General features: G+C 38.0%; 1 protein-coding gene across 1 annotated transcript in view; it reads left to right on the top strand.

The window, feature by feature from the left end:
* MET (MET proto-oncogene, receptor tyrosine kinase) overlaps positions 1-24470 on the top strand; it is a 128105-nt gene that overhangs the window by 72081 nt on the left and 31554 nt on the right. Inside the window, exons 4-11 of the mRNA XM_060156814.1 lie at positions 7907-8041; positions 9045-9218; positions 14283-14443; positions 16411-16513; positions 16625-16761; positions 17439-17600; positions 18366-18465; positions 22042-22260. Coding sequence (XP_060012797.1) covers positions 7907-8041; positions 9045-9218; positions 14283-14443; positions 16411-16513; positions 16625-16761; positions 17439-17600; positions 18366-18465; positions 22042-22260 — 1191 coding nt within the window. The remainder of the gene's footprint in view (positions 1-7906; positions 8042-9044; positions 9219-14282; positions 14444-16410; positions 16514-16624; positions 16762-17438; positions 17601-18365; positions 18466-22041; positions 22261-24470) is intronic.

Below are 24470 nucleotides of genomic sequence, written 5' to 3'. Positions count from 1 at the left end.
AAATGTTTTGACTGCACTGAAGTGCTGAATCTGTGGCCAAGCCTAAGTTTCTACAACCCATGTTTTAATAATACTATGAAGTTTCTGTTACAATATAGAAGGGACATAATTTTCCCAAAGACAGCTGCCATACATGAAAAGGAATAGAAAAATGATTTTACTTCCTTCCTACCCTGAAGCCTAAAGGCAAAGTTGCTTTGCAAATGTTTTCTCCCAAGAGTTTGCAGCTGTTTCTGCCTTTCCTATTGTGCTTATGTTCAACTCTGACTGGGAATACAAGCTTCAGCCCCAGCTGTCGGGTGCAAAGTGAATCAGGTATTTCACAGTGGTTATTTGATTAGAAAGAATTATATTGTTTAGCTAACAATATTATACGTATGGAAGAGAAGACATTTTTGACATGTTTTTAACATTTAAACGTGTAACTTACACAAGTGCAGCTATGTCTAAATATACTAATGTGTACATACATTCAAGTCTATCTGTAGAGCTATGTCAGTGTAGATATAGATTTCAAAAACAGTTTTTATTTGTGTGATCACTCTGGGATGCTCTGAAGTAAAATAATATAATAAGCAATGTTTGAGATAGTATAAGTAAACAGTAAGAACACGCCTTCTTACGAATTTTGGAGGCAGAGCGGATGTAGAAAAGAACAAGGCTGGGGAACATGAGCACAGTGTGCAGGGCTACATGGGAGAGGGAAGCAGGATACTCATGAAGATCACAGGACTAATCACAGGGATTGCCCACATCTCCCCTTCTGAGCTCCTCATCTAATCTACATCCAAAAACAATGCTTGCTTGATTTTTTTTTTTACAGCACTTATATAAGGCCTTTAATCTCTAGATGCAAGCATCGTTATTAAAATATTTGTGCATGACTGTCAGGCCAGGGAGAGCAAGTGGATGGGGGTGGGGTGGGAGTGGGGAGGCACTTTCAAGACTTGTTGCAAGTTCAGCTCCACATTCACTGGGCAGCTACCTTGTCTATATACAGTGGCCACTGCCTGAGCACTGTCACAGATTTCATTAGGTTCTTTGGCATTATCCTTGCTCTTCTCCCATCACCCTTTCCCCTCTCCCCAATTCCTTGATGCTGTTACCACCCATAACCCCTTTTCTCTTGTGCCTCTTAACTGGACTAGTTGGTCTTAAGCAAGAAACTTCAAGAGGTAGGGACCACCTAAAAAGACATCGTTAGCTCATGATCATTACTTATGACCATCACTTAAAGGATTATGTTAGTAATCAGTGAACTTGACAATAATTACTCACTTCTAGTAAGAAGAATCGATTCATCTATTGACCTCCTGTCTCTAAATTTCTTCAGTTCCTGTGCTGCCATCATGGCATGTCAGTGCTTTGTGCTCGAAGCCTACAGCATACATTTCATTTGGGATTACTGCTATTTTAGACTATGTAGACACAGATCATCAACTCATCAGTGCTGTGAGCAGCCTGCAGAGACACAGCCAAACAAAGCTTGAACTTGAACATTCCTTTTCAGCGATTGCTAACTTACCCGTCTCCTTTATAAAATGCTCAGATAAAAATATCATCTGCCTGTTTTTAAGGTGCACATGATTGATTTAGTTACATCTCTAAAGAATGGTAGCTTTGCTATATTTCTTTAGAGGAAAATATACTTCATGGGTTCTGAAATTTCTTTTGGGAGAAAAAGTACCTGTTGTAAATAATAATTTCAGAGTTATGTCCATAACAAAAAATTAAGCCCAGCTCGTATATAGTCTCCTAAAATGAATTAATGCATGGTCTTGAAATATATATATCTTATAAACTCTTATAGCATAGAAACTTAAAACACCATACATATTTGAAACCATGGGAAAGTACTAACCTTTTGTTTGTTTTGGGTTTTTTGGTAGCAGGGAATAACTGGAATTTCTTGTTTGGGTGCTTATTTGAAAAAATGGAGAGACATTTTAAAACAGAAAATATATTTATCAGTAGTTTTTTCAAAATTCAGACAGATATACTCTATATATAGATTGGCGAATCCCACAATCATTGTATTTGGAATACTGATTTGAAAGTATTGGATTTTTTTTAATTTTTACAAATTTACTAGCTTATTTGGTTTTTAGATGCTTGAAATTTTTTACAAAGTTCTCAGTTTGGTATTGACTCATTTTGACTCACTCTGACTCATTTCAAAAAGTTGAAACACACATACACATCGGTATTATAATCATTAAAAAAATTGTTTTACTTTTTGTACATACCCTGGCCTTTATAGTGTCAGGTTGGTATAGAAGCTCTTGTGCCCACTTACCAAAAAAAGAGTGAAAGAACAGAGCAAAGTTTCATTTAATTCAACTTTTGCCACCTGGTACTTTGTTTTACTACTTCTAATTTTGAGTTGTCAGCACCAATCAGCAATTTCCACTTCTTATGTTTCATTTTTTTAATTCCAGAAAATTAGATGTTTACCTTGGTTGAAACAAAACTCTTTATATCTGATTTCTTTCTAAACAAATACCGATTTCTCTCACATACTTAAGATATACACCTATAGCTGGTGTTTTACTCAGTTCGGGCTGTTGTAGCAAATTACCATAGACTAGGTGGCTTAAAAAAACAAACATTTATTTCTCACAGTTCTGGAGGCTGAGAATTCCAAGATCAAGGTGCCAGCAGATCTGGAGTCTAATGAGGGCCTGCTTCCGGGTCCACAGATTGCCATCTTCTCACTGTGTCCTCACGTGGTGGAAAGAGGGCACGAGAACTCTCTGGGGTCCCATTTATAGGGCACTTACCTCATTCATGAGAGCTTCACCCTCACGACCTAAGCAGCATCCAAAGGCCTCATCTCTTCACACCATCACACTGAGGATTAGGATTTCAACATAGGAACTTGGGGGGGGGGACACAAATATTCAGTACATTGCAAAAGGCATCAGAAACCATACCTTGAAAATGCAAACCAAACTCTTGAAGGTTATCTAAATGTCTGAAGCATTAAAAAAAAAAACCATCCCTTCATCAAGGCTTACGTAGGCTTATTATTATTATATTAATATAATTAATAATTAATAATATTAATATTATTATTAATTATTCAGTCTGTTCATATGTTTAAGCAATAGATATGCCTTTTGGACCTACTATGTGCCAGATCTGTACTAGAAACTAGAGAGAAAGCAGACTCATTTCCTGGATCTGTAAGTTCACATCCAGTTATAACCCAGTTTGTTTATTAATGGTGTCATCTCCTTCACTTACATTTTTTTTTTCCCTCTCTCAATTCACTGGGGAATGTGCTGCATCTCCCACTCTGCTTCTCCTAGTGAGAATCCATTTTTGTTTCTTCTACCCCTCCCCCACCTCCAGCCTCTCTAGATCTCTGTTTTACAAAAGTCCAGTCTGACCATGAGGTATGTTCTTCAGAGAACTGGTTGGGAGGCTGAGCAGGTGATGCCCAAGTGTCAGTCTCAGGCAGGAGGAATGGATGGAAGGCTGTGAACCTTCAGAAGTAAACTTGTCTTTTACTTAATTTAAGGAAACATTTTGCAGATAAATACAAACCAAAACCACAATGAAGTACCACTTCACACCTACTAGGATGGCTATAATCAAGAAAACAGAAAATAACAAATGTCAGTAAGGATGTGAAGAAATTGGAACACTCATACATTGCTGGTGGGAATGTGGAATTATGCATCCCATATGGAAAATGGTCTGGCAGTTCCTCAAAAGGTTAAACATAGAGTTACCGTTAAGACCCAACAATTCCACTCCTAGGTATATATCCAACAGAAGTGAAAATATATATTCTCACCAAAAGTTAGACTTGGATGTTCCTAGCAGCATTATTCACAGTAGCCAAAAAGTAGAAACAACCCAATGTCCATCAACTGATAAATGGATAAATAAAATATAGTATATTCATACAAAGGAATATTATTTGGCAATAAAAAGGAATGACGTACTGATACGTACTCCAACATGGATGAACCTTGAAAACATTAAGTGAAAGAAGCCAGTTACAAAAGACCACATATTGTAGGATTCCATTTACATGAAATGTCCAGAATAGGAAAATCTGGGGAGATAGAAAGTAGATTAGTGGTTGCCAGGAACTGGAGGGTATGATGGGCTAGGGTGGATGATGGCTAAGGGGTTTGGGGTTTCTGAGGTAATGAAAATATTCCAAAATTAGTTGTGAAGATGGTTGCACAAATCTGTGAATATGCTAAAAACCACTGAATTGTCTACTTTAAAAAAATGAGGAGAAAAACCACGTATCTCACGTTATGTGAGAAACAGTATCTCATGTTAAATCGTATTCATCCTTCCTAAAGAAAATTAAATTCTATAACAGTTTAATCAAAAGTAGAACTCTGGGGCTTCCCTGGTGGCGCAGTGGTTGAGTGTCCACCTGCCGATGCAGGGGACACGGGTTGGTGCCCCGGTCTGGGAAGATCCCACATGCCACGGAGTGGCTGGGCCCGTGAGCCAGGGCCGCTGAGCCTGCGCATCCGGAGCCTGTGCTCCGCAACGGGAGAGGCTACAACAGTGAGAGGCCCGTGTAATGCAAAAAATAAAAATAAAAAATAGAACTCTGTCTGTGGGGTGAAGAGGTCTGGCCTTTATGTATTTATAGATATATTACATAGAATTACTTTGTTCAGGGTCATGAATTTAGGGCCCTAGCCACAAGGTTTTATTTTATTTTTACATATATTTCTTCCCCTGTCCTCCCCCAGGTAATTTGAGATCATAGCCACCACAGTCAAGTAAATTCAGATTCCTCCCTACTCCCTCACCCTAGTCTTGTATTTTCAAGAACATTAAAGAAAATGGTTTTGAGAACTAAACACTAAAGATTAGTTGTCACAGTAGAAACTCAAAAGATAGTTGCCAGTCTTCTATTTCTTGCTCATTGTCCTAAGACTGCCAGGTGATTTATCATAAGAATTAAATTTAAATGCTGGATTCTGTTCTGTCCTTAGAAATATCTCCATGACAACCAAAAGGAACTCCTAACTTCTTGCAAACATTGCTTCGGGAGTATTTTGAGAGTTAAAGTGGTTACCCACTCATTTAGAATTCTGGCAATAAGAGAAAGTGAGGAATTAATGATAGAAACAATAGCAATAGGTATCCCTCCAGAGAAAGGGCTAATGATCAACTAAAAATGTATCTGCATCTGTGATATGACCTCTGCTTGAAACTCCAAGCAGTCGTCTCACTTTTCCACACAGCCTTCCTGTCTTCTCTGGTTCATTCCTTTTTCTATAACAAGCCACACTTATCCTAGCTCATGATCAAAAGTTGAGCTTGCCAGCTGTACTAATAACATTTCCTCTGTGCCGTCAAAAACTAGTTAGATGTGGAGTCTTTCTCCTTAGGCACACTTAACTTGTGCAGCCAAGATTACTGAAACAAGGAGTATTTGGCAAGGCAAATATATTGTGAAATTTGTTTTAATGCTTTGACTCATAAGTGGCTCTTGGGAGCTCAGAGTTGAAGTTTTTTATTGGTATTTACTCTGGTGCTCCAAGAGTAGATCAGTTGAGTGTTTAAAAAGAGGTCAAGCAAACAGATTCTGGCATGAGATAAAGCTCCTTGGAAACCTGACTCTTGTACTTTCTAGCTGAGATTCTCTGTCATCTTTTCTTTATGGAAAACAATAGTACCTACCCTGTAGGATTATTGTGAGGAGTAAATAAAATACCCATTTAAAGGCTCAGTTACCATCATATATGGTCTTCTTCAGACAAAAAGTCTTAACTGGTAATGCACCAAATCAATCTATCCAAGTTCCAGAGGTGCAAAGAGCTCCTTTATGAAAAGAGTAATGTTAATCCTTTCTGGGAAATGAATATTTGGATGGGCTTAAGATAGTTGATAAAGTCAAAGATGATGACCTATTAATTAAGAAGGGATTTCTTATTATAGATAGGGGAAATGATATTAAAGAGAGCAAGAAGATAGGAGACAAAACAGTAGGAGGAGGTGACTGTTATGTAGCAGGTCTGAATAGAATGGAAGGTATAAGAGAGACAGAAACAAAATGCAAATACCTATAGGCAGGTTCAGAGGGATGAATGATCTCCAGTGAAGTAGAAAGCACAGAATGAGGCAGAGAACAGAGTCAGGTTATTAAGAGAGGCTGGTGTATTGTTTTGGTTTTTACTTGTGTGTGAGAAAATGAAAATTTTTTTCACCTTTTCAGTTTGAAGTGATTGACAACAATCAGGGAAATATGAAAAAATTGGGGGGCAGGGAGGAGTGAGGGGTAGGAAAAACAAAAGGTGGTGAGCACCAGAAGTACGTCAAGATAGAAAAATTGGTTAACTGAAATCTGGATAACTTGGGACAGAAGTTTGGTGTTCTGATAGTCTGCTTGTAACCAGCACCCAAAGGGAGGTAGGACTGGTAATTGAACTTCTTTTTACTTCCTTACAAAAGTCACAAATAACTATTTGGCCCTAAATTTAGGAATAACAGTAGTTTCCATCCTTTCCCATTCTGACCAAATGACCTTCGATCCGTCACTTAACTTCTGTGCAAATATAGCCACCCTGCTTAATGGAGTTGTTTTGAAAGTGTTGAGTGTTTGGGATAGAACAAATGTTAGAAAAAAAATGTCATGGTGTTTAATTTTTATAGTTCTGTGTGAGCGTGGTTGGTTTCTCTATCAACAGTCCACTCTCTGGGAGCAAATTAGGGACTTTGGGAATCTTCCCAAATTGTTTCAGGCAACTTGACTCCTTTATTATACTGAAGAAAAAATTTACTACTGGTTCCCCAAAGCATTTGTATGTTGTGTGTTTGTTAGAGTACTACGCAGTTCATTCCCATTTTATGGATAAGAAAGCTGAGGTAGAAGGGGTAGTTATTTATTATTTAATCCTAATCTCACAGCTGCCCACGTTTGTCCCATGATTTCAAACACATGGCAAATAAACGCACTTTCAGTGAAATGTAAAAGGGTATTTGGATGTCAGGCAATTTCACAAAGTCAATTCCAAGCCCAGAGCTATGCTCAGCCTCCTGTACCCTCCTGTAGATACAACCTTATGCCCTATTTAAGAATGAGAGTCCCTCTGAGTGCTCCTAAACTCTCCTATAGTCTGAGTGTTCATCTCAGATAGTCATCTGATTTTATACCTGGACTTCATTATTACTGGGTTCTAGCAGCTGGGCAGATGGAAATTATATAACTGAGAACCATCCCAAATTAGAAATACCTAACAGCAAGAATCACACCAGTCATCAAACCTCATTTCCAAGGCATTGTTAAAACCATCAGGCCTTATTGTAACACCAGGCCAAGAAGCAGAACTTTAGTTATAATCAAAGTAAAAAAGTATGATGGGACAATGGTCTGTAAGAAATGACAGCACACCATTTCTAAGTTAGCTGAGGGCCTATTTTGACCTCAAAAGATCTATACATATGGCTTAAGAATAGCAAAGCTGGAACCAAATCCAGGTCTCCAGACTTCCCATTCACTACCCTTTCCATTACATCAAGGGAAGCTGCTCAGTGGGGTGAGTCAGGAGACTACATTAAAAAATAATCCAGAATCCTTGTAGCATAAAGGAGGTCTTCTGTGCTTGGCTCTTCCGGTTCCCAATACAATCATGAGGATTTGTCTGCATGTGCTGGCTGATTGACTGGAAGATCTCCTTCCCTAGAAATCATTAAAAGATAATAGGCAAAACTCTGTCTTGGGGGTGCAGATGAATTGTCTTCAAGGCAGGAGATTAGAAGATGTCATATTGATTTACAGTGAGATGAACTGTTGGGCCTATAGTTCAAACACCCATGAGCTCGTCTAATCTGGTATTACCATTATCGTCCACATTTTCCCCTGACAGTATATTTAAACTGAGCTTGTTGGACTAAGGGTGCTTCCTGGTTTGTTCCTCAGGTTGTGGTTTCTCGATCAGGATCATTAACCCCACACGTGAATTTTCTCCTGGATTCCCACCCTGTGTCTCCTGAAGCAATTGTGGAGAACCCGCTAAACCAAAATGGCTATACACTCGTTGTCACTGGGAAGAAGGTAAGCCCTGTTCCCCAGGGAGGTTCCATGAATGTGGTTCCTCCTCAGTGGATATTTACAGCCAGTGTCATCTGGTCCTTTTTAACTTCTCTCTTCGTCTGGATTCGCCTCTCTTCTATCAAGTTCTTTCCTGAGTATTCCAGAGATCTTCTGAAATCAAGTTAAATTTTTACTCGGGGAAGATTGGACCTATGTTAGGTCCTCTTCATGATGTGAACTTCTCCTTTTGTCCTCTATTTCTCAATGAGAAGAATAAACACTCAGAATGAGAATTACAGCCCTAAGGGCAGAACTCTAGTGCGGCAGATAAACCCTGAAGTGTACCTTGGAATCTGACACTGGCCAGTAATCCCTTTTCTCTGAGAGGAGGTGCATTTTGATGCCAGAATGATATGTAAACTTACTTAGAATTTCCCGGGGGTTCAAGTGTGTTTTCCAGCAGCTTAATTTATACTCTTGAGGGATAAATTGGGAGATTGGGATTGACATATACACACTACTATATATAAAATAGAAAATAAAGACCTATATAGCATGGGAACTCTACTCAATACTCTGTAATGACCTATATGGGAAAAGAATCAAACAAAGGGTGGATATATGTGTATGTATAACTGATTCACTTTGCTGTACAGCAGAAACTAACACAACATTGTAAGTCAACTATACGCCAATAAAAATTTTTTAATAAAATAATAAAAATAAAATCATCTCAGACAGAGCAAAATGTCCCAATAAATAGGACCTCTAATATTGCATGGTAATGCTTGTGTTCACTGGACAGTAATGGTAACTTTTATCACATATGCACCAACAGTGGAAGGAAGGAAGAAATTTGTTTTTTTTATTTTAATCACGTAAGCATTATTACGATTAGCACACATAGGTGCTATCCCTGTCAGACTCTGTAAAATTATATTTATATGTGTCTTCGATGTATTTAGTTTTTATTAAGCAAACAAAAAAACCCTCTGGAAGCTCTTTCCATCACTTGTCTTCACAGATCACCAAGATCCCGCTGAATGGCTTGGGCTGTGAACATTTCCAGTCCTGCAGTCAGTGCCTCTCCGCCCCTTCCTTTGTGCAGTGTGGCTGGTGCCGTGATAAATGTGTGCGATTGGAGGAATGCCCTGGTGGAACATGGACTCAAGAGACCTGTCTGCCTACGATCTACAAGGTAGAAGTCTCTGTCAGCTGTCATGTGTGTTTTTTGGAAATCATAAATCCCATTGGTGGAAAAATTCAAAAATTAATGTATTCATTTAACTGTGAGCCATCAGCCCAAGCACCATCTCCCTCCACGTTTTTCTTTTTCTTTTTCGCCGCAACACGTGGCACGTGGGATATTAGTTCCCTGACCACGGAGCAAACCCACGCCCCCTGCATTGGAAGCACAGAGTCTTAACCACTGGACCACCAGGGAAATCCTACCCCCCAGGTTTTTCCTTTAGAGTGGTGTTTGGGCACATGCCCCTAGGCCCTGCACTTGAAGTGCTTGCTTCACACTCTCCTTGGGCAGTTGCTCTCCCTTAGTGCTATGTGAATAAAAGAGTGGTGGCTAGAGAGCAATACTGCTCTCCATTTCCTCACACTGGGAGCTGTTCCCTTCTGGCCTGCCCATTCTCTGATTCCTCACCAGCTGCTTTATCTACCAGGTGCCCATGCATGAGCCTTCATCACACACGGGGATCCACTCATGGCATAATCCAGAACCCTAACCTGGACCGTGCAAGCTAGAGATCCCAGCCATGCTGGAGCAGGCAAAACAGGAGGTTTCGTTCTGTCTGACACATAGATGATGGCTGTCTCATCACTGATGAGTCTAGAGGTTACCTCTCAGGGCAAGGTGGGAAGCAAGTGGATGGTGGACAAATGGGTGACTGTGTGCCTTCTCTCAAAGTTCCTGGAAGAGAAGTAAAAGCACAGCTGATGACTACACTAACCTCTATACTCTGTAAGCCAATGCATTATTTAATCCATTCCAAAAACATTTATTGAGTGCATACCACACAGCTGACACTCTTCTAGACAATGGGGAGATACAGTCCCAGACAAGACAGAAGTGCCTCCTGCTCTTAGAGAACTGAGCTTCTAGAAGTGGACTTCAGCCATGATGTTGTAGCCACACTCTCTAACTCTCTGTTGCCTTATTTACTTAAGCATGTGTTTGGCACTATGAAAACCTCCATGGCAATTTTTTTAAATTTTTTTCTTGATCCAGACACATTTTGCTTGAAGCTACTTCCCTGGTGAGGACCCAGTGTATATTTTCTCTGCCTGCATGTGGAACAGTTGGACTTAGTACTAAGTGGTTCCTGTGAAAGATTCAAGTTAAAGGTCTTGGTCGGTCGCCTGGTTCAAGCCCAAGTAAACAAAGTGTAGGAGTCAGAACAGGAACCACCCCCAAGAGCATGGCTGTTTTCATTTAGCTACGGTTTGGGGAAAGATTTGTACCAGGTGACTGGGTTTTAAACCAAATCATTTTATGTTAGGTGTTACACAGTTATTAAGACTTAGCTTGATCAGCTCGAGAATAAACTAGGAGATATTAAGAAAACAAATTTAAATCTATACTGTATTATTTATGCACTTTTTGTGTGTTTAATATGCTTTTAAAACCACATGCAGTTTTATACGTTTTAAAACACGTAGCCGTGGCAATTTGAGACACCAGACCTCTGAATCCAGCTATTCCATGAAAGAGATATGGGGAGAGTGTGTGTGTGTGTGTGTGTGTGTGTGTGCGCGCAACTAAATCACAATTTCATTTCAAAAACAGCCAAGCTGATGTTTTAAATAAAGAGCATGTTAAGAACTTGTACAAATGAAACATTTAATTTTGACCCATGTACCTCCTTTTATTAGTAATGAAAGCTATATTAAAATGGTTAAAAACAGTAAATATTTTAGAATTTTCAAGAACCAGAGAATCTCCCATAATATTTGAATCCCGCCCCAACCCCACACCTTCCCTAACTCCAGCACTCTAGCTGGAAAGTTTTAAAAGGTTGGACTGCATCCTGAGCGATTCACTGAGGCTTGGGTGCTACAGTTAGAAAAAACGTAATGCAGCTGAGTCCATAAATCCCTTTCGGTTCATAGTTGTTAGGAAGATTTCATGCTGCACTAGAGCATGACATTTAGCATTCTTACTGCAAAAAATAAGACAGATTATTCATCTTTTTCTTATCTGTCTTAAACGCTGCAGGCACAAAACCCAGCTAATGTGTAGAGTTTCACATTCCAATAAATGTTAAGTCAACCTGCTTTTCAAGGTACATGATGTTCAGTGGCTGAAATTCTTTGCAGTTCCACATATGAAATATTTCAGGATTGCAAGCCCATTATTTTGTTTCAAACATGTTATCTGATCTTGTACTTAAAGAGCAATGAAAAATGCTTCAGAAAAGGAAGAACACTTTCCAATATATTCTGAATTTATTAGGATAAAACTGTCATTCTTGTAGGATTAGAGTTCAGTCCCAGTGAGACAATAAAACAGTTTATTAATTGATCAGAAGACTCAGATAAGAAGCAACAGTGATATCTAATGAGGGACCTGAGATATCTTATCTCACGCCTGCAATATACTGCCACCAATATATTTGTGACATTTACTGAAGAGACAAATTTTAATTTTCCAAAGTTTTTGGTGGTAGTGGTGTTGTTTTAAGTTTCTTATGTATATCCTAATGGGTTTTGAAAATATGATCATTTAAATCATTTTCACCTGTGAAAGGACAGTAGCTACTTTTGTGGTTAGCTCTACCATATCCAGACACAGCCTCTGTGGCTTTATGCCGGACACTCATTTCCTTCTCACAGAGTTTCTCTACCCTCAGGATAACTCAGAGTTTGCCAGCGCATTGTTGGTTCTGTCCAAGGGTGTGTAGTCCAAGACTGCATCCTTCCTTTTCCCCTGGAAGAGTGAACGTTACCCCATAAGCTAAGGCAGAAAAGCTCAGATGCCCCCCTCTAATACTTCAGCCAGGAGAGGAAAGCTAAGTAGAGCTGGCTTTTCAAATCCTGATGATCTAGCAGAGGTTTTATAGTATCTCTTTCTGTTGCCAGCACACCAACCAAACAACTCTCCGTGTCTTTTCTGAAATCATCACCCAATCGCTTTGCCTTATATATAGAAAGTGATGATGAATGTGGAGTGACAGACTTCAATTTTTACATAGAAAGGGGGGAATCCAGACAGGGGGATCAGGCCAACATCAGCCTTGGGCTCTTTTCAGTGGGCAAGACTCCTCATTAAAAGAGGAAACAGCAGCTGTGTGACTGCCTCAGGCTGAAGAGAGTCCTGGAGGGTTAGATGTCTTTTTTTCCTCCTCCTGGATTTCTAACATAATAATAAACAGATATTTTTTTTCTAGCAGTTCTCATTTGGCTAGACAGGGGCGAAGTAAGTTTTCATGAAAGGCACAACTGTGTAATGGATTTCATGGGTAAAATAGCTATTGTAAGGGCATTAAGCTAAGACTTTTGAAGGGGTTTGGCAACAAGGGTGTGACTTTGGTTTGTGGTCATTTACTTGGGAGGGAAGGGAATGTTTGCAAATTTGTATTTTGCTAAAAGCTCTTCTAAATTGTAAAAGAATCACTTTTACACTTTCACTAACTTGTCTTTAGCAGATACCTTTACTGGCTTTTGAGTTGCCTCTGTAGCGGTGCTGTGTTTTCCCACCATTGTACTTTACAGCACAATTTACAATATGTCCCCCCAAAAGAGCATTTCCTTTCTCAATTGTCACAAAGCTGCTGCTGAGGAGAAGCTTATTTTTAACATAGAAACTTGTTTTGTTTTAATAGTTTTAGCCTAAGAATAGTTGTTGTATAGACTTCATAAGAGCCTAATGCGATCTTATATCACAGTTGCCAAATTTTTATTAATGAATTCAAGTTTTACTTTTTTGGGGGGGGGCTGTGTTGGGTCTTCGTTGCTGTGCGCGGGCTTTCTCTAGTTGCCGTGAGCGGGGCTCCTCTTTGTTGGGGTGCGCGGACTTCTCACTGCAGTGGCTTCTCTTGTTGCGGAGCACGGGCTCTAGGCGCGCGGGCTTCAGTAATTGTGGCGCATGGGCTCAGTAGTTGTGGCTCACGGGCTCTAGAGCGCAGGCACAGCAGTTGTGCAGCACGGGCTTAGTTGCTCTGCGGCATGTGGGATCTTCCCGGACCAGGGCTCGAACCCGTGTCCCCTGCATTGGCAGGCGGATTCTTTAACCACTGCGCCACCCAGGAGGCCCAGGTTTTACTTTTAATACACCAAAGATAAGCCTGCAATAATAAAAGGAACCTATTACTCATTTAATACTGAGCCTGAGGAAAAAAAGTCAGTCCTAGAAATGAGATGTACGGTGATGCCAAGGGAGATAATTAGAAACATTGCTACAATACAGATCTCATGTGGGGCTCTCTCCAATTCTGTTTTTATCTACTTCTAATAGAAATAATATATTGAATATATTAAATATTACATCATTTAGTTTGTCAACTAACCAGCTGGTATATATCAAATAGTGACCATATTTAAAGAAAAAATAAAAGTGGCAGATTAGTAATAAATGTGAATTAAGTATAAAGGAATGGGTTCACTTATTCATTTGTTGATACCTGGCCTGCAGTAGATGATTTACAGTGAGTGAATGAATGAATGGCAGATATGTATTGAATATCATAAATGTGGTTGATATTATGATAGCTGATAAATGCAGCTATGAAAACACTGGGTGCAGAAAGAGGTATTTTTACTGTGTGACTTTCTCCTCTGGGTGGGGAATACCATAGCAACATGAATGTAGCACACACCCACCTGGCATACAGACCAAGGCATATATTAGGGCTTGGCTTCTAGGGCCTGTAAAAGAGTTTTGATCAGAGTTCAATCTGAAGGCCCATGAAGGGGTTATAAGCATGTAAAAGTCTGGGCCCAAAGTGTGTCTATGCCCAAGAGGGCCCTTCATCCCCACCCAGGCTGAATCTGCTCTCCTTCCCATCTCTGCATCTCCTGAAAACAGCTTGCTTCATCAGCCTGTCAGATAGTTTTAATGTTTGTTCCAGATTCTCTAAAATTTGTGACCCTTTTTCCTATAGTGAAAATTCATTTTTTTTAGATAATGGGAGAAGGGAAGGATTTCAGACTCTTTGAGTATACATATTTTGTTTGTTTGTTTCTTTGTTTTCCACACCTATGAAAGATAATAATATACTGGTTTTTTTTAAGTTCTATATTGTCCTCATAGGTTTTCCCAACTAGTGCCCCCCTTGAAGGAGGGACAACGCTGACCATATGTGGCTGGGACTTTGGATTCAAGAGGAATAATAAATTTGACTTGAAGAAAACCAAAGTTCTCCTTGGAAATGAGAGCTGCACCTTGACCTTAAGTGAGAGCACGATAAACATGTAAGGACATGAAATCGCTTAGCCAGGGTGTGCTTGGAAAACAGGTTTTGTCTTTGAATGAATCTTGTAAGACTCTCCCCAAATGTCTTTCTCTTGAGTTAAAAAGGGTCTTGGCCCATCACTCCCCTTGAGGATTTGTTTTGTTTTTAAAACTGTTTACTCACCAGGATTACGGAAGAAGAAAGGTGACATTACTCAGGTGAAGAAAAGAAGAATCTAGCATCTGGGAGTTTTTGAAGTATTTTTGTAACAACTCTTGAGAAATTGAGTAGATTTGAAAGAATAGCACTGTTTGGGGTCGTTCCATCTTTAAAGTCTTCAAATAAAGAGAGTCTCAAACAGCTTTTTCTATAAAAATCAGAAACCACTCAATATGGACCCTCTCTTCTAAATTCACTTTCTAAACCTCAGAAATGTAATGAAGCAGCTGAATCACACTTTTGAGACTTGTTGTTTATGATGAGTTTAAATTTATATTTACCTGATATTTATTGGCACTGTAATGGAGGGAGTGTATCTCATATAACCATTCCCAAATCTTGGGAAATAGCAATGTTATCCCTATTTTACAAAGATGTTCAGAAAGGTGGAGTGTAGATTAGCAGAGGTAATCCAGAGGGTAAGAGCTGAACAGGCCTTCAAACTCAGCTCTCATGATTCAAGACCTGTTCCTGTTCTACTGTATTCTACATGTAACTTCTATAGGATCTGAATCCCATAATGAACAGAGAACCCAGAAATTTTTAGTTATGTAGTAACAACAACCAAACATTTAAAGTTTTATAGTTGAACCTATTCTTTCAAGTGGTTATTTTATACCTAGTAGAATTCCTTTCAGGGTTATACAAAGATCTAAATCTACTCATTTTACAGAGGGCAAAACATCAAATAATGTCACACTTGTTTAGCTTAATGGCAAAACAAATTCATTCTAGAAATCCCCCCTGTAAGTTCTTGCTCATTGCATTGTAAATTAGAGCCTGTAAAAGTGAAACATAATTCATCCTCTTTTGTTTGCAGGGCAGAAATAGAGACACAGATGTAGAGAACAAATGTATGGACACCAAGCGGGGGAAAGTGGCAGGGGAGGTGGTGGTGGTGGGATGAATTGGGAGATTGGGATTGACATGTATACACTAATATGTATAAAATGGATAACTAATAAGAACCTGCTATATAAAAAAATAAAATTTTTTTAAAAAGTTATTTAATAAAACAAATTATATTTATACTTTTTAGGATTATAATAAGATTACTAATTCAAAAATAATTCTGTGGAAAGCCTATCACAATTTCATCATTTTTTAAGTAACTTAAATAAACACGTGTAACCCAGAAATGTATCTTTTTTTTTTTTTTTTTTTTGCGGTACGCGGGCCTCTCACTGTTGTGGCCTCTCCCGTTGCGGAGCACAGGCCCCAGACGCGCAGGCTCAGCAGCCACAGCCTACGGGCCCAGCCGCTCCACAGCATGTGGGATCTTCCCAGACCGGGGCACGAACCCGTGTCCCCTGCATCGGCAGGCGGACTCTCAACCACTGCACCACCAGGGAAGCCCGAAATGTATCTTTTGACATAATTTAAAGAAGAGATTCTGCTTAGTTGTAATCAGCCCATTGTTTCATATGCTGTTGAAGCACCATTTCTCCATCTTAAGTATGCCAAACATTGTGCCTATAATTGTATATTATTATATTATAATGAACTTTTCAATTGGTGAGGTCTGCATTGATGAGGTTTAACATTTCCTGTTTTGTCTGTATGAATAATACAAGACAGTCAGTATAAAGTTTAGCATAATAGTACAGAAACAGAATTATACAATTTTCAATTCTAATGCTTACCTGTAAACTCTGCTTGCTATTTAGAGTAGTCAGCTCACTGTTTAGAGATAATGGCCCATAATATAAAACAGCCAACCCAGAAAATGCCTTTGGATTTATAACATATAAAACTTTGTTTTTTCAGGTTGAAATGCACAGTTGGTCCTGCAATGAATGAACATTTCAATATGTCCATAGTTATTTCAAACAGTCGAGGGACCGTACATTATAGTACATTTTCCTATGTGGTAAGTCTAGGCATTAATTTTCTCATGAACTAGGATATTTAATTATTACTTAATCTACTTAGAGTTATAAAATTAACAAGTTATTTTGTTTTGTTTCTATCTCTCATTCAGGATCCTATAATAACAAGTATTTCTCCAAGTTATGGTCCTAAAACTGGTGGCACTTTACTTACATTAACTGGAAAGCACCTAAACAGTGGAAATTCTAGACACATTTCAATTGGTGGAAAAACATGTACTTTAAAAAGGTGTTGTAGTTTATTTTGTGTTGCATCAGTCAAGACGGATTAATATGTATACCTAACAAATCAAGAAAAGATTGTTCTTCTTTTGTGACGAAAAATCAAGATGTTTATTATTTACTCTCCATCTTACAAAACTTTCTCCTTCCCAAATCCATCTACTCCTTTTTGCTGATTTTTCTACCCTTCCCTTATGGTTTATTAATTCCACTTTTAAGTTTTGTCTTCCCATCCACCTTCTTTATTGTTATGCTTAGTATCCCACCTATGCTATAAGCTGTGAGATTCTGGTAATTGGCAATAAATTAAGATAAACATTTCCATCAAGATTTACAATTAGATCAGATCACTTTGGGGAGGTGAGAAGCATGAGGGAGATTGGATTAGGAAGTTATGTTTCTGCTTCTTAGATTTGGGAGAGCTCAGTTTAATCAAGTGCCAAAAGGATACTTTAAAATTGCTTAAAATCCCAAATATTTCTAAGTCAAGGATGACCTAAGTTTGGGATCCAGTCAATTGTAAATTGACTACAATTTCTAGATTAGAAAGAGTTTTTTTCTAGACCACATCAGAAAATTCCCACTTAGGAGCCACTGACTGATACCCTTTTGATTTATGTATATAATTCTAATATATGTGTGTCTCTAATAGCAAAGGTCCATTTTCTTAATTTTTTTGTTCAGTGTTTCAGATAGTATTCTCGAATGTTATACCCCAGCCCAAAGCACTCCAACTGAGTTTCCTATTAAATTGAAAATTGACTTAGCCAACCGAGAGATGAACAGCTTCATTTACCGGGAAGACCCCATTGTCTATGAAATACATCCCACCAAATCTTTTGTTAGGTAAGTAAAAGCTTCTGATGGGTATAAGAAAATAATGAACATGAGGATGACTGGCTGTCGAATAGTCAAAAGGAAGACAGTTTTATCTCTGGATTTGATACTGTTGCATTTTTTTTGAAGGCTACCTTTCCAATTCGGGAGTGAAAACTACATTCAGGCTCTGAGTACAATTTGACCTTATCAGTGCTAGTTCATGCCATTTTATCCTATTCTAAATAGATTTCATTAAAACAGTTTAACTGGACATCATAGTTTTGATATTTATGCACTTATATTATGTACATTTTAATTCTATACTAACCTTAGTGCCTAAAAGTGGAATCACCTTTTTCTCTTCATTCTTCAGTGTATTTTTGCCCTGCCTACTTTACACACAGCTTTTCCCTATACCAGACTCCCTCTGAATCAATATCTCATTGGATCCAATTCAGTCTGCCTTGTTTCTGTTAATTCTATCAGTCTAGCAACAACAGTTAAGTTCATTTTTCCTTTGTATTTTTTTCAGACAGGAAAAAATATTTCTTTTGCATATTTTGTGAATAAAAAGACAAATGCATTTCTTCAGCTTATGAAATATGAATTTTTAAAACATTTTCAAGTTAAATAAGTTATTGCCAAAGAAAAACTACCACTGAACTTTCATTTGACTTTGGCTGTGGCTATAACTTGCAGTCACTACGTGTGATTTAATTTAATTTCTCTCTTAAAATACTTGATAGAGAAAGAACCTCTCAATATTGCTATTTTTCTATTTTATTTTGCCAGTGGTGGGAGCACAATAACAGGTGTTGGAAAAAACCTGAATTCAGTTAGTATCCTGAGGATGGTAATAAATGTGCACGAAGCAGGAAGGAACTTTACAGTGGTAAGTCCTCTGAGTGATAGTTGTGCTTAGAGCTCAGCATCTCTGCTTCTGCCACCAGCTTTCAGGGTAGCAGAGACATTTCAGTTTTGCCTCTAATGTTTGCTAGTTATCTTCCTTGCAGCATGGGTCAAATAGTATTTTTTATTCAACAACTAAAATTATCTAGTCTCAGGCTAACATTATAAAACACACACACACACACACACACATAATATTTAGACACAAATAATGATTATCAACTTGAGGCAGTGTTTTTTAAAGACAGTCAGTACAAGGGCAAACCACGTCATTCCCTGTCTTAGTCAGTTCAGGCTGCTATAACAAAAATACCGTAGACTGGGTGGCTTACACAACAAACATTTATTTCTCACAGTTCTGAAGGCTGGTAAGTCCAAGACCAGGGTGCCAGCAGATCTGGCTGTCTGGGGAGGGCCTGCTTCCTGGTTTGCAGATGATTATCTTCTCATTGTATCCCCACATGGAGGTGAAAGAAAGAGGCAGCAAGATCTCTTGTGTCTCTTCTTATGAGGGCACTAACTCCATCATGAGAACTTCACTCTCATGACCTACTTACCTCCCAAAGGCCCCATCTCCAAATACAGTCACACTGGGGATTAGGCTTCCAACATATGAATTTGGGGAGGATGCAATCATTCAGGCCATTGCATTTCCCTATCCCCCCCTTTTTTAATATCCCATAGAACATCAACCCTTTTGCTCTAATAAAACCCTTGGGTAAAGCCTCTAACCTTGCCACAGCATCCTTGTCTTCCTAAGTGGTACAAGGTACATCCTTGTCTTCCTAAGTGGTACATCCTTGTCTTCCTAAGTGGTACATCCTTGTCTTCCTAAGTGGTACTGTTTTCTTACACATCCCTGCTTCTTACCATTCCTCTTGTGCCTTGGTTAGCACGTTATCAAATAATGAGAAAGACCATTAGAATATTTATGTCCTAGATTGTGTACATTGTTTGGTATTTCTCCACCTTTTTTCTTTTATTTGCAAGGTCAATCAGAATTTAACTGAATTCCTCCTTAAAAGTGATTGACCTATTTTGTGCTCTAACAATTTTGGGACATCACATTAAAATGGTAGTTTTACTTCAGACCTTAGGAAGTTTGGAGTTATTTACAAAGATTTCATATTTTTGTTGTTTTTCTTTGATATAAAATATCCATAATCTAGTTGGACTTGTACACACAACTTAGAATGAAAGTTCTAAGTGCCCCCTCTCAAGCAGGGGCTTAACTGGGGAGGCAATAGATTGAATTACAGCACTTCCTTTTAGATTCCCATCCAATATTTTGTGAAGGCTAAGACCACAGTGTGCTTTAATTACAAAAACCAATTTGGGGCTAAAAATGTCAAGCCAAATCACCAAACAATAAGGTCATCTCAAATGAGATTTTTCTTGACCTTCTCAATCAGCCACATTGCATCACCTCTAAAGAGTATTATTAGATTTTTATAATATTTCTGAGAGACTGTACTCCAGGGAGTCACCGTATGAAGTAGAGAGCTTTGAAACCAATCCCTGCACATGGCCACAAACAAAGTTAGAATACCGCCGCTATTAATTTAAAGGACATCGGTTCTCCACAGCCAGGCATAGCAATTTTTCATTAACCTATAAAAATAACAGTAACCCTCTTTGGTGTTGGCATGTGACTTTTTAAAGTAGAAATCTGAGAACTTATTAGTTTATCTAATTCACACCGAGCCTGCGTTATTGAAATAATGGCTAAGTTTTCTTCCTTCTTCCTCACCAGCATTATGATGACATATGGCATCATTCATTCATTTGTAATCAAAGAGTTATTAAAACCTCCTAGATGTGCCAAGGAAGATTCAAACAATGGTAGAAGATTTAAATCTTATCTGTTTACATATCTGGAAATGTAAACTTCTCTTATTTTAGCCACAAACATATTAGTACAATAGAACAATGCATTCAAATTGGACAGGAATGAAAAATTCAGTGGGTCTATTTGACTATTGTTTGTGAAAAACCTCTTAAAGAGACGTGTGTTCCTTCCATGTTCCCTGCTTCTTATAGAATTTGAAGCTGACCATGATGAATTGAACCTATTCATTATTTAACAGAGAAAAACTCTTGGTCAGGTTTGACTTAGATATACCAATCCAGCCACAATAATTTTTAAGCCTAACGAACTCAAATATTTTAAAATAAAAATACTAATCACCTTCTTAACAAAATGCATATTAATTTGTTAATATGCATTATGTCCCAGAAGCCAGCAGTTTATTGTATAGTTTTCAAATGTCTTGTTACGTAGAGAATTACCGTAATAGCAGTAAAATTGTTCATTTCCTTTTTTTCAAGATGATAGAATAAATAGCTTTTAGCATTATAATATGGATTCGATACAAAACTAAGAAATATTTTATTCATATTATATCTATTTATCAGTTTTCTTTATCTGCTTATAGCACACATTTTTTAATGTAGGATAATTTTTAAAATTATTTTTAAAAGAAAATATCAAATATCCAATTTTGTTTGTGCTTTTTATGTATATCCTGAGTCCTTTTTCTATTGTGGGCATAAGTAATTTTTTTATCTCCAACTCTACTTGTCAAAGAAAAGGAAATATGAGGGATGTTGTTGCTTGTTTGTCTTTTCCTTGGGGGAAAAAATGCAAACATTTAACCTTAAATGTGCCACTTTGTGTTGGTGGTTTAGTCTAAGCACAATCAAGAGGAAACCACATTTTCCAAACTTCTATAAATCAGAATTACAAAGAGGAAGATTTGAAATGAGAGATGAAAGGGCATGAAATAATAATAACAGAGCCTTTGTAAAATAGCATAGGAAAAGATTTATCAGTAGAGAATACAAAGTGAGCGAGAAGCCATCCAGTGTGGGAGTTATGTGAATTTTAGGGTCAGCGGCCTAGGATTTATGTTCCCTGCTTTGCCACTCAGAGCTGTGTGACCTGGTCTGATGACATCAGCTTGCAAAGCTCAGTTTCTTCATCTGTAATTATGTGTGTAATCGTAGCACCTACCTCATAGGATTATTGTGAGAATCAAATGAGACCAACCTTGTACTAAAGTGTTTTGCACAGGACCTGGCACTCAGTAATTGATAGCCTAAAACACACTAATATGGTGACCTGTATACACTACCAAATGTAAAATAGATAGCTCGTGGGAAGCTGCTGCATAGCACAGAGAGATCAGCTCGGTGCTTTGTGATCACCTAGAGGGATGGGATAGGGAGGGTAGGAGGGAGGCTCGAAAGGGAGGGGATATGGGGATATATGTATACATATAGCTGATTCACTTTGTTATAAAGCAGAAACTAACTCACCATTGTAGAGCAATTATACTCCAATAAAGATGTTAAAAAAAAAAAAAAAGGCCGTGTTGTTTAGAGAATCACATCTGTCATGTTTCCAGAAATGTGTTCTTCAACATTAGGAAGTTAAATGGAGATTTTTTTCAAAATTGTACATGTTCAATTGATTGTCTGAAACAGTGAAATGTGAAAGTTGCTATTGATGTTGTCAAGCTATGTTCTGTTTACAGTGGATAATTGTGTTTTACTATAGGCATGTCAGCATCGCTCTAATTCGGAGATAATCTGCTGTACAACTCCTTCACTACAACAGCTGAACCTACAACTCCCCCTGAAAACCAAAGCCTTTTTCATGTTAGATGGGATCCATTCCAAATACTTTGATCTCATTTATGTACATAATCCTGTGTTTAAGCCTTTTGAAAAGCCAGTGATGATCTCAATAGGCAGTAAAAATGTACTGGAAATTAAGGTAAGAAATGCTTAAAATCATCTCTCAAATCATCAACTTGCACCTAATTGACTTCATAGCTATGTGAATAAAATTGTACTTGGTCATTATCTTCTACTACATCGGCAAATATCTAAGCTCTGAGAAACAAATCTTTTTGACATAAGACTAAAAGGTATGTATAATCACGAACTGCTTTTTAATGAAGCATTTAAAAACTCTTTCTTGTGTATATATTAAAAAGTAGTAAATGTGAGACACAAATCCATTAAAGTTGCCTATGATGTATTATTCTGCCAACGTTATATATTTCCCTGGACACCTAAATGTGCTCATTATAAGATAAAAGGTAAGAGTCATGAAAGTAAACGCATCAATTGTAGTTCTGTACTTCCTTCTAATTTGGAATTTTGTATCTGGGTGTGGTTATCTCTAAGCTGATTTATAAATGGAGCTGGATTTCCTCTACCTCAGAAATATATTAGCTTCTAAATATAATTTGATTGGACAATAGCAAATCATGTTTTCTAACCCAGCCTGTTGCAAACAAAGAATACTAAAACCCAGAGAGGTTAAGTGGTTTGACAAGTGATCAAATCGTGGCAAAACAAAGACTAGAATACAACTCTTTTATGTTGCTTCAGTCACTTTTACTTCAAATAGTAATAAAAGAGGCAAAATGATCAAAACTTTAATTATCTGTAGCCCCAGTCTCTAGAAACAACAAAATATTTATGCTTCAACATGATGTTTTAGGCATGCAGGATTTTCCCCCTGAAAGATAGCCTGAATGCAAATATGAACAAACACAAAGTAATACGATAGTCCTTGTTTAGATGTAATATAAATTCCCAAAGACCATCTCCATCTAAGTAAGAATATGTTTCTACTAAAATTTTTCTGCTTTTTCAACAAGATTTTATCTACAGCCAAACCCATGCACACGTTCGTACTCATACAAGTTTACTAACCTCGCAACTGTGTTTTGTACAATAATTAAGCAAGCCCAGCGTGAAATTAAATGGAAGCCTGCTTCAACGAACAGCATGTTTACCATAGCAGAGTTCTTTCATCTGCTTCTTTAATTAGTTTTAGAAAGGGAGAAAGAGCTTTTATCACTTCTTTTTTTTTTCAATAAAATTAATCTAGTGTGACCTTTTGCTTTCAACAATTACTGTGTTTGCCATTTGAAAGATTCCATTTGATTTTTCTTGATGAAAACAAAGGTTTATTTGCAAATATTTTTACACCCAGATAAACTCTATTTTTCTGTTCCTGTATCTATGATGGAAGGATTAGAGAAGAATGGTTCTTTATCTACCCTTTCAAGCAGTCTTATATGGAGGAGAAAACTCCTTTTTCTGTAAATTACATACCCATTATTCAATGTCCTACAAAATTGTTGGACCAAGAAAAGTATGATTTGACATAATCCTCAGCCTTTCAATGCTGTTCCCAACCTGGCCCAAGAGGCGTCTGGAAACAGACACAAGAGACTTTCTTTTCTTGCCTATATACAGAATGACTCTTTTCTCTAACAAGGGTCTAGCACCTGTCATGTCACAGAGTGGCAATCTGGGGAAAAAAGGAACAGTTTTGGGGGACTATTTTGGTGTCATGATTCAGTCTTCTCCCATATTCCATTTTACGTATGTGTAAGAAGAAATCTAGTATAAGAGAATCTTTGTGTGACAGCAATTTAACCCTTTATCAATTTCTAAAGTTGATCACATTAAAACCTCTGCCTCTCTGAGGGCAGAAACAAAGAAACATAAAGCAAGAGAAAAGAAAAGAAAAAGCCTCTTCTGGACAAGCAGTGAACTGTTTTTTATCAAAAGAAAGGGTGTCATTTTATTTCATGTTGTGCTTGTTCAATTACCATTCAAAACATGAATGTGAAGTATGTTTGCGTTCCATCAGTGAAAACACTATGGAGAGAATTGTGTTTAGAGTGAGATTTGCTTCTTGTTGCCAGGAAGAGTTCGTGCTCCTCAAGCAGCCATGCATACAAGAATTCCTTGGCTAAAAAGAGACTGCGATAGTTTCCAGCCCTAGTTGTGAGAATTGGCTTAGTCAATAGTTGGTGTAATGATTACACCATGGCCAAGAGGGTCAGCCAAATTTGGATCAAGAGAACATAATAGAGATCGGGGATCAGTCATTCCTCAGGACTAATCAGAAACCCCATTAATGTGGGAGGCAGTTTATATCCAAGGCTTAGGGACCAGCTG

This window comes from Lagenorhynchus albirostris, chromosome 8 (genome assembly GCF_949774975.1).
Source record: "Lagenorhynchus albirostris chromosome 8, mLagAlb1.1, whole genome shotgun sequence".
In the NCBI taxonomy this organism is placed as follows: domain Eukaryota; kingdom Metazoa; phylum Chordata; class Mammalia; order Artiodactyla; family Delphinidae; genus Lagenorhynchus; species Lagenorhynchus albirostris.
Note: the sequence above shows the minus strand (reverse complement) of the source record. Positions and strands in the feature narration are given on the sequence as shown.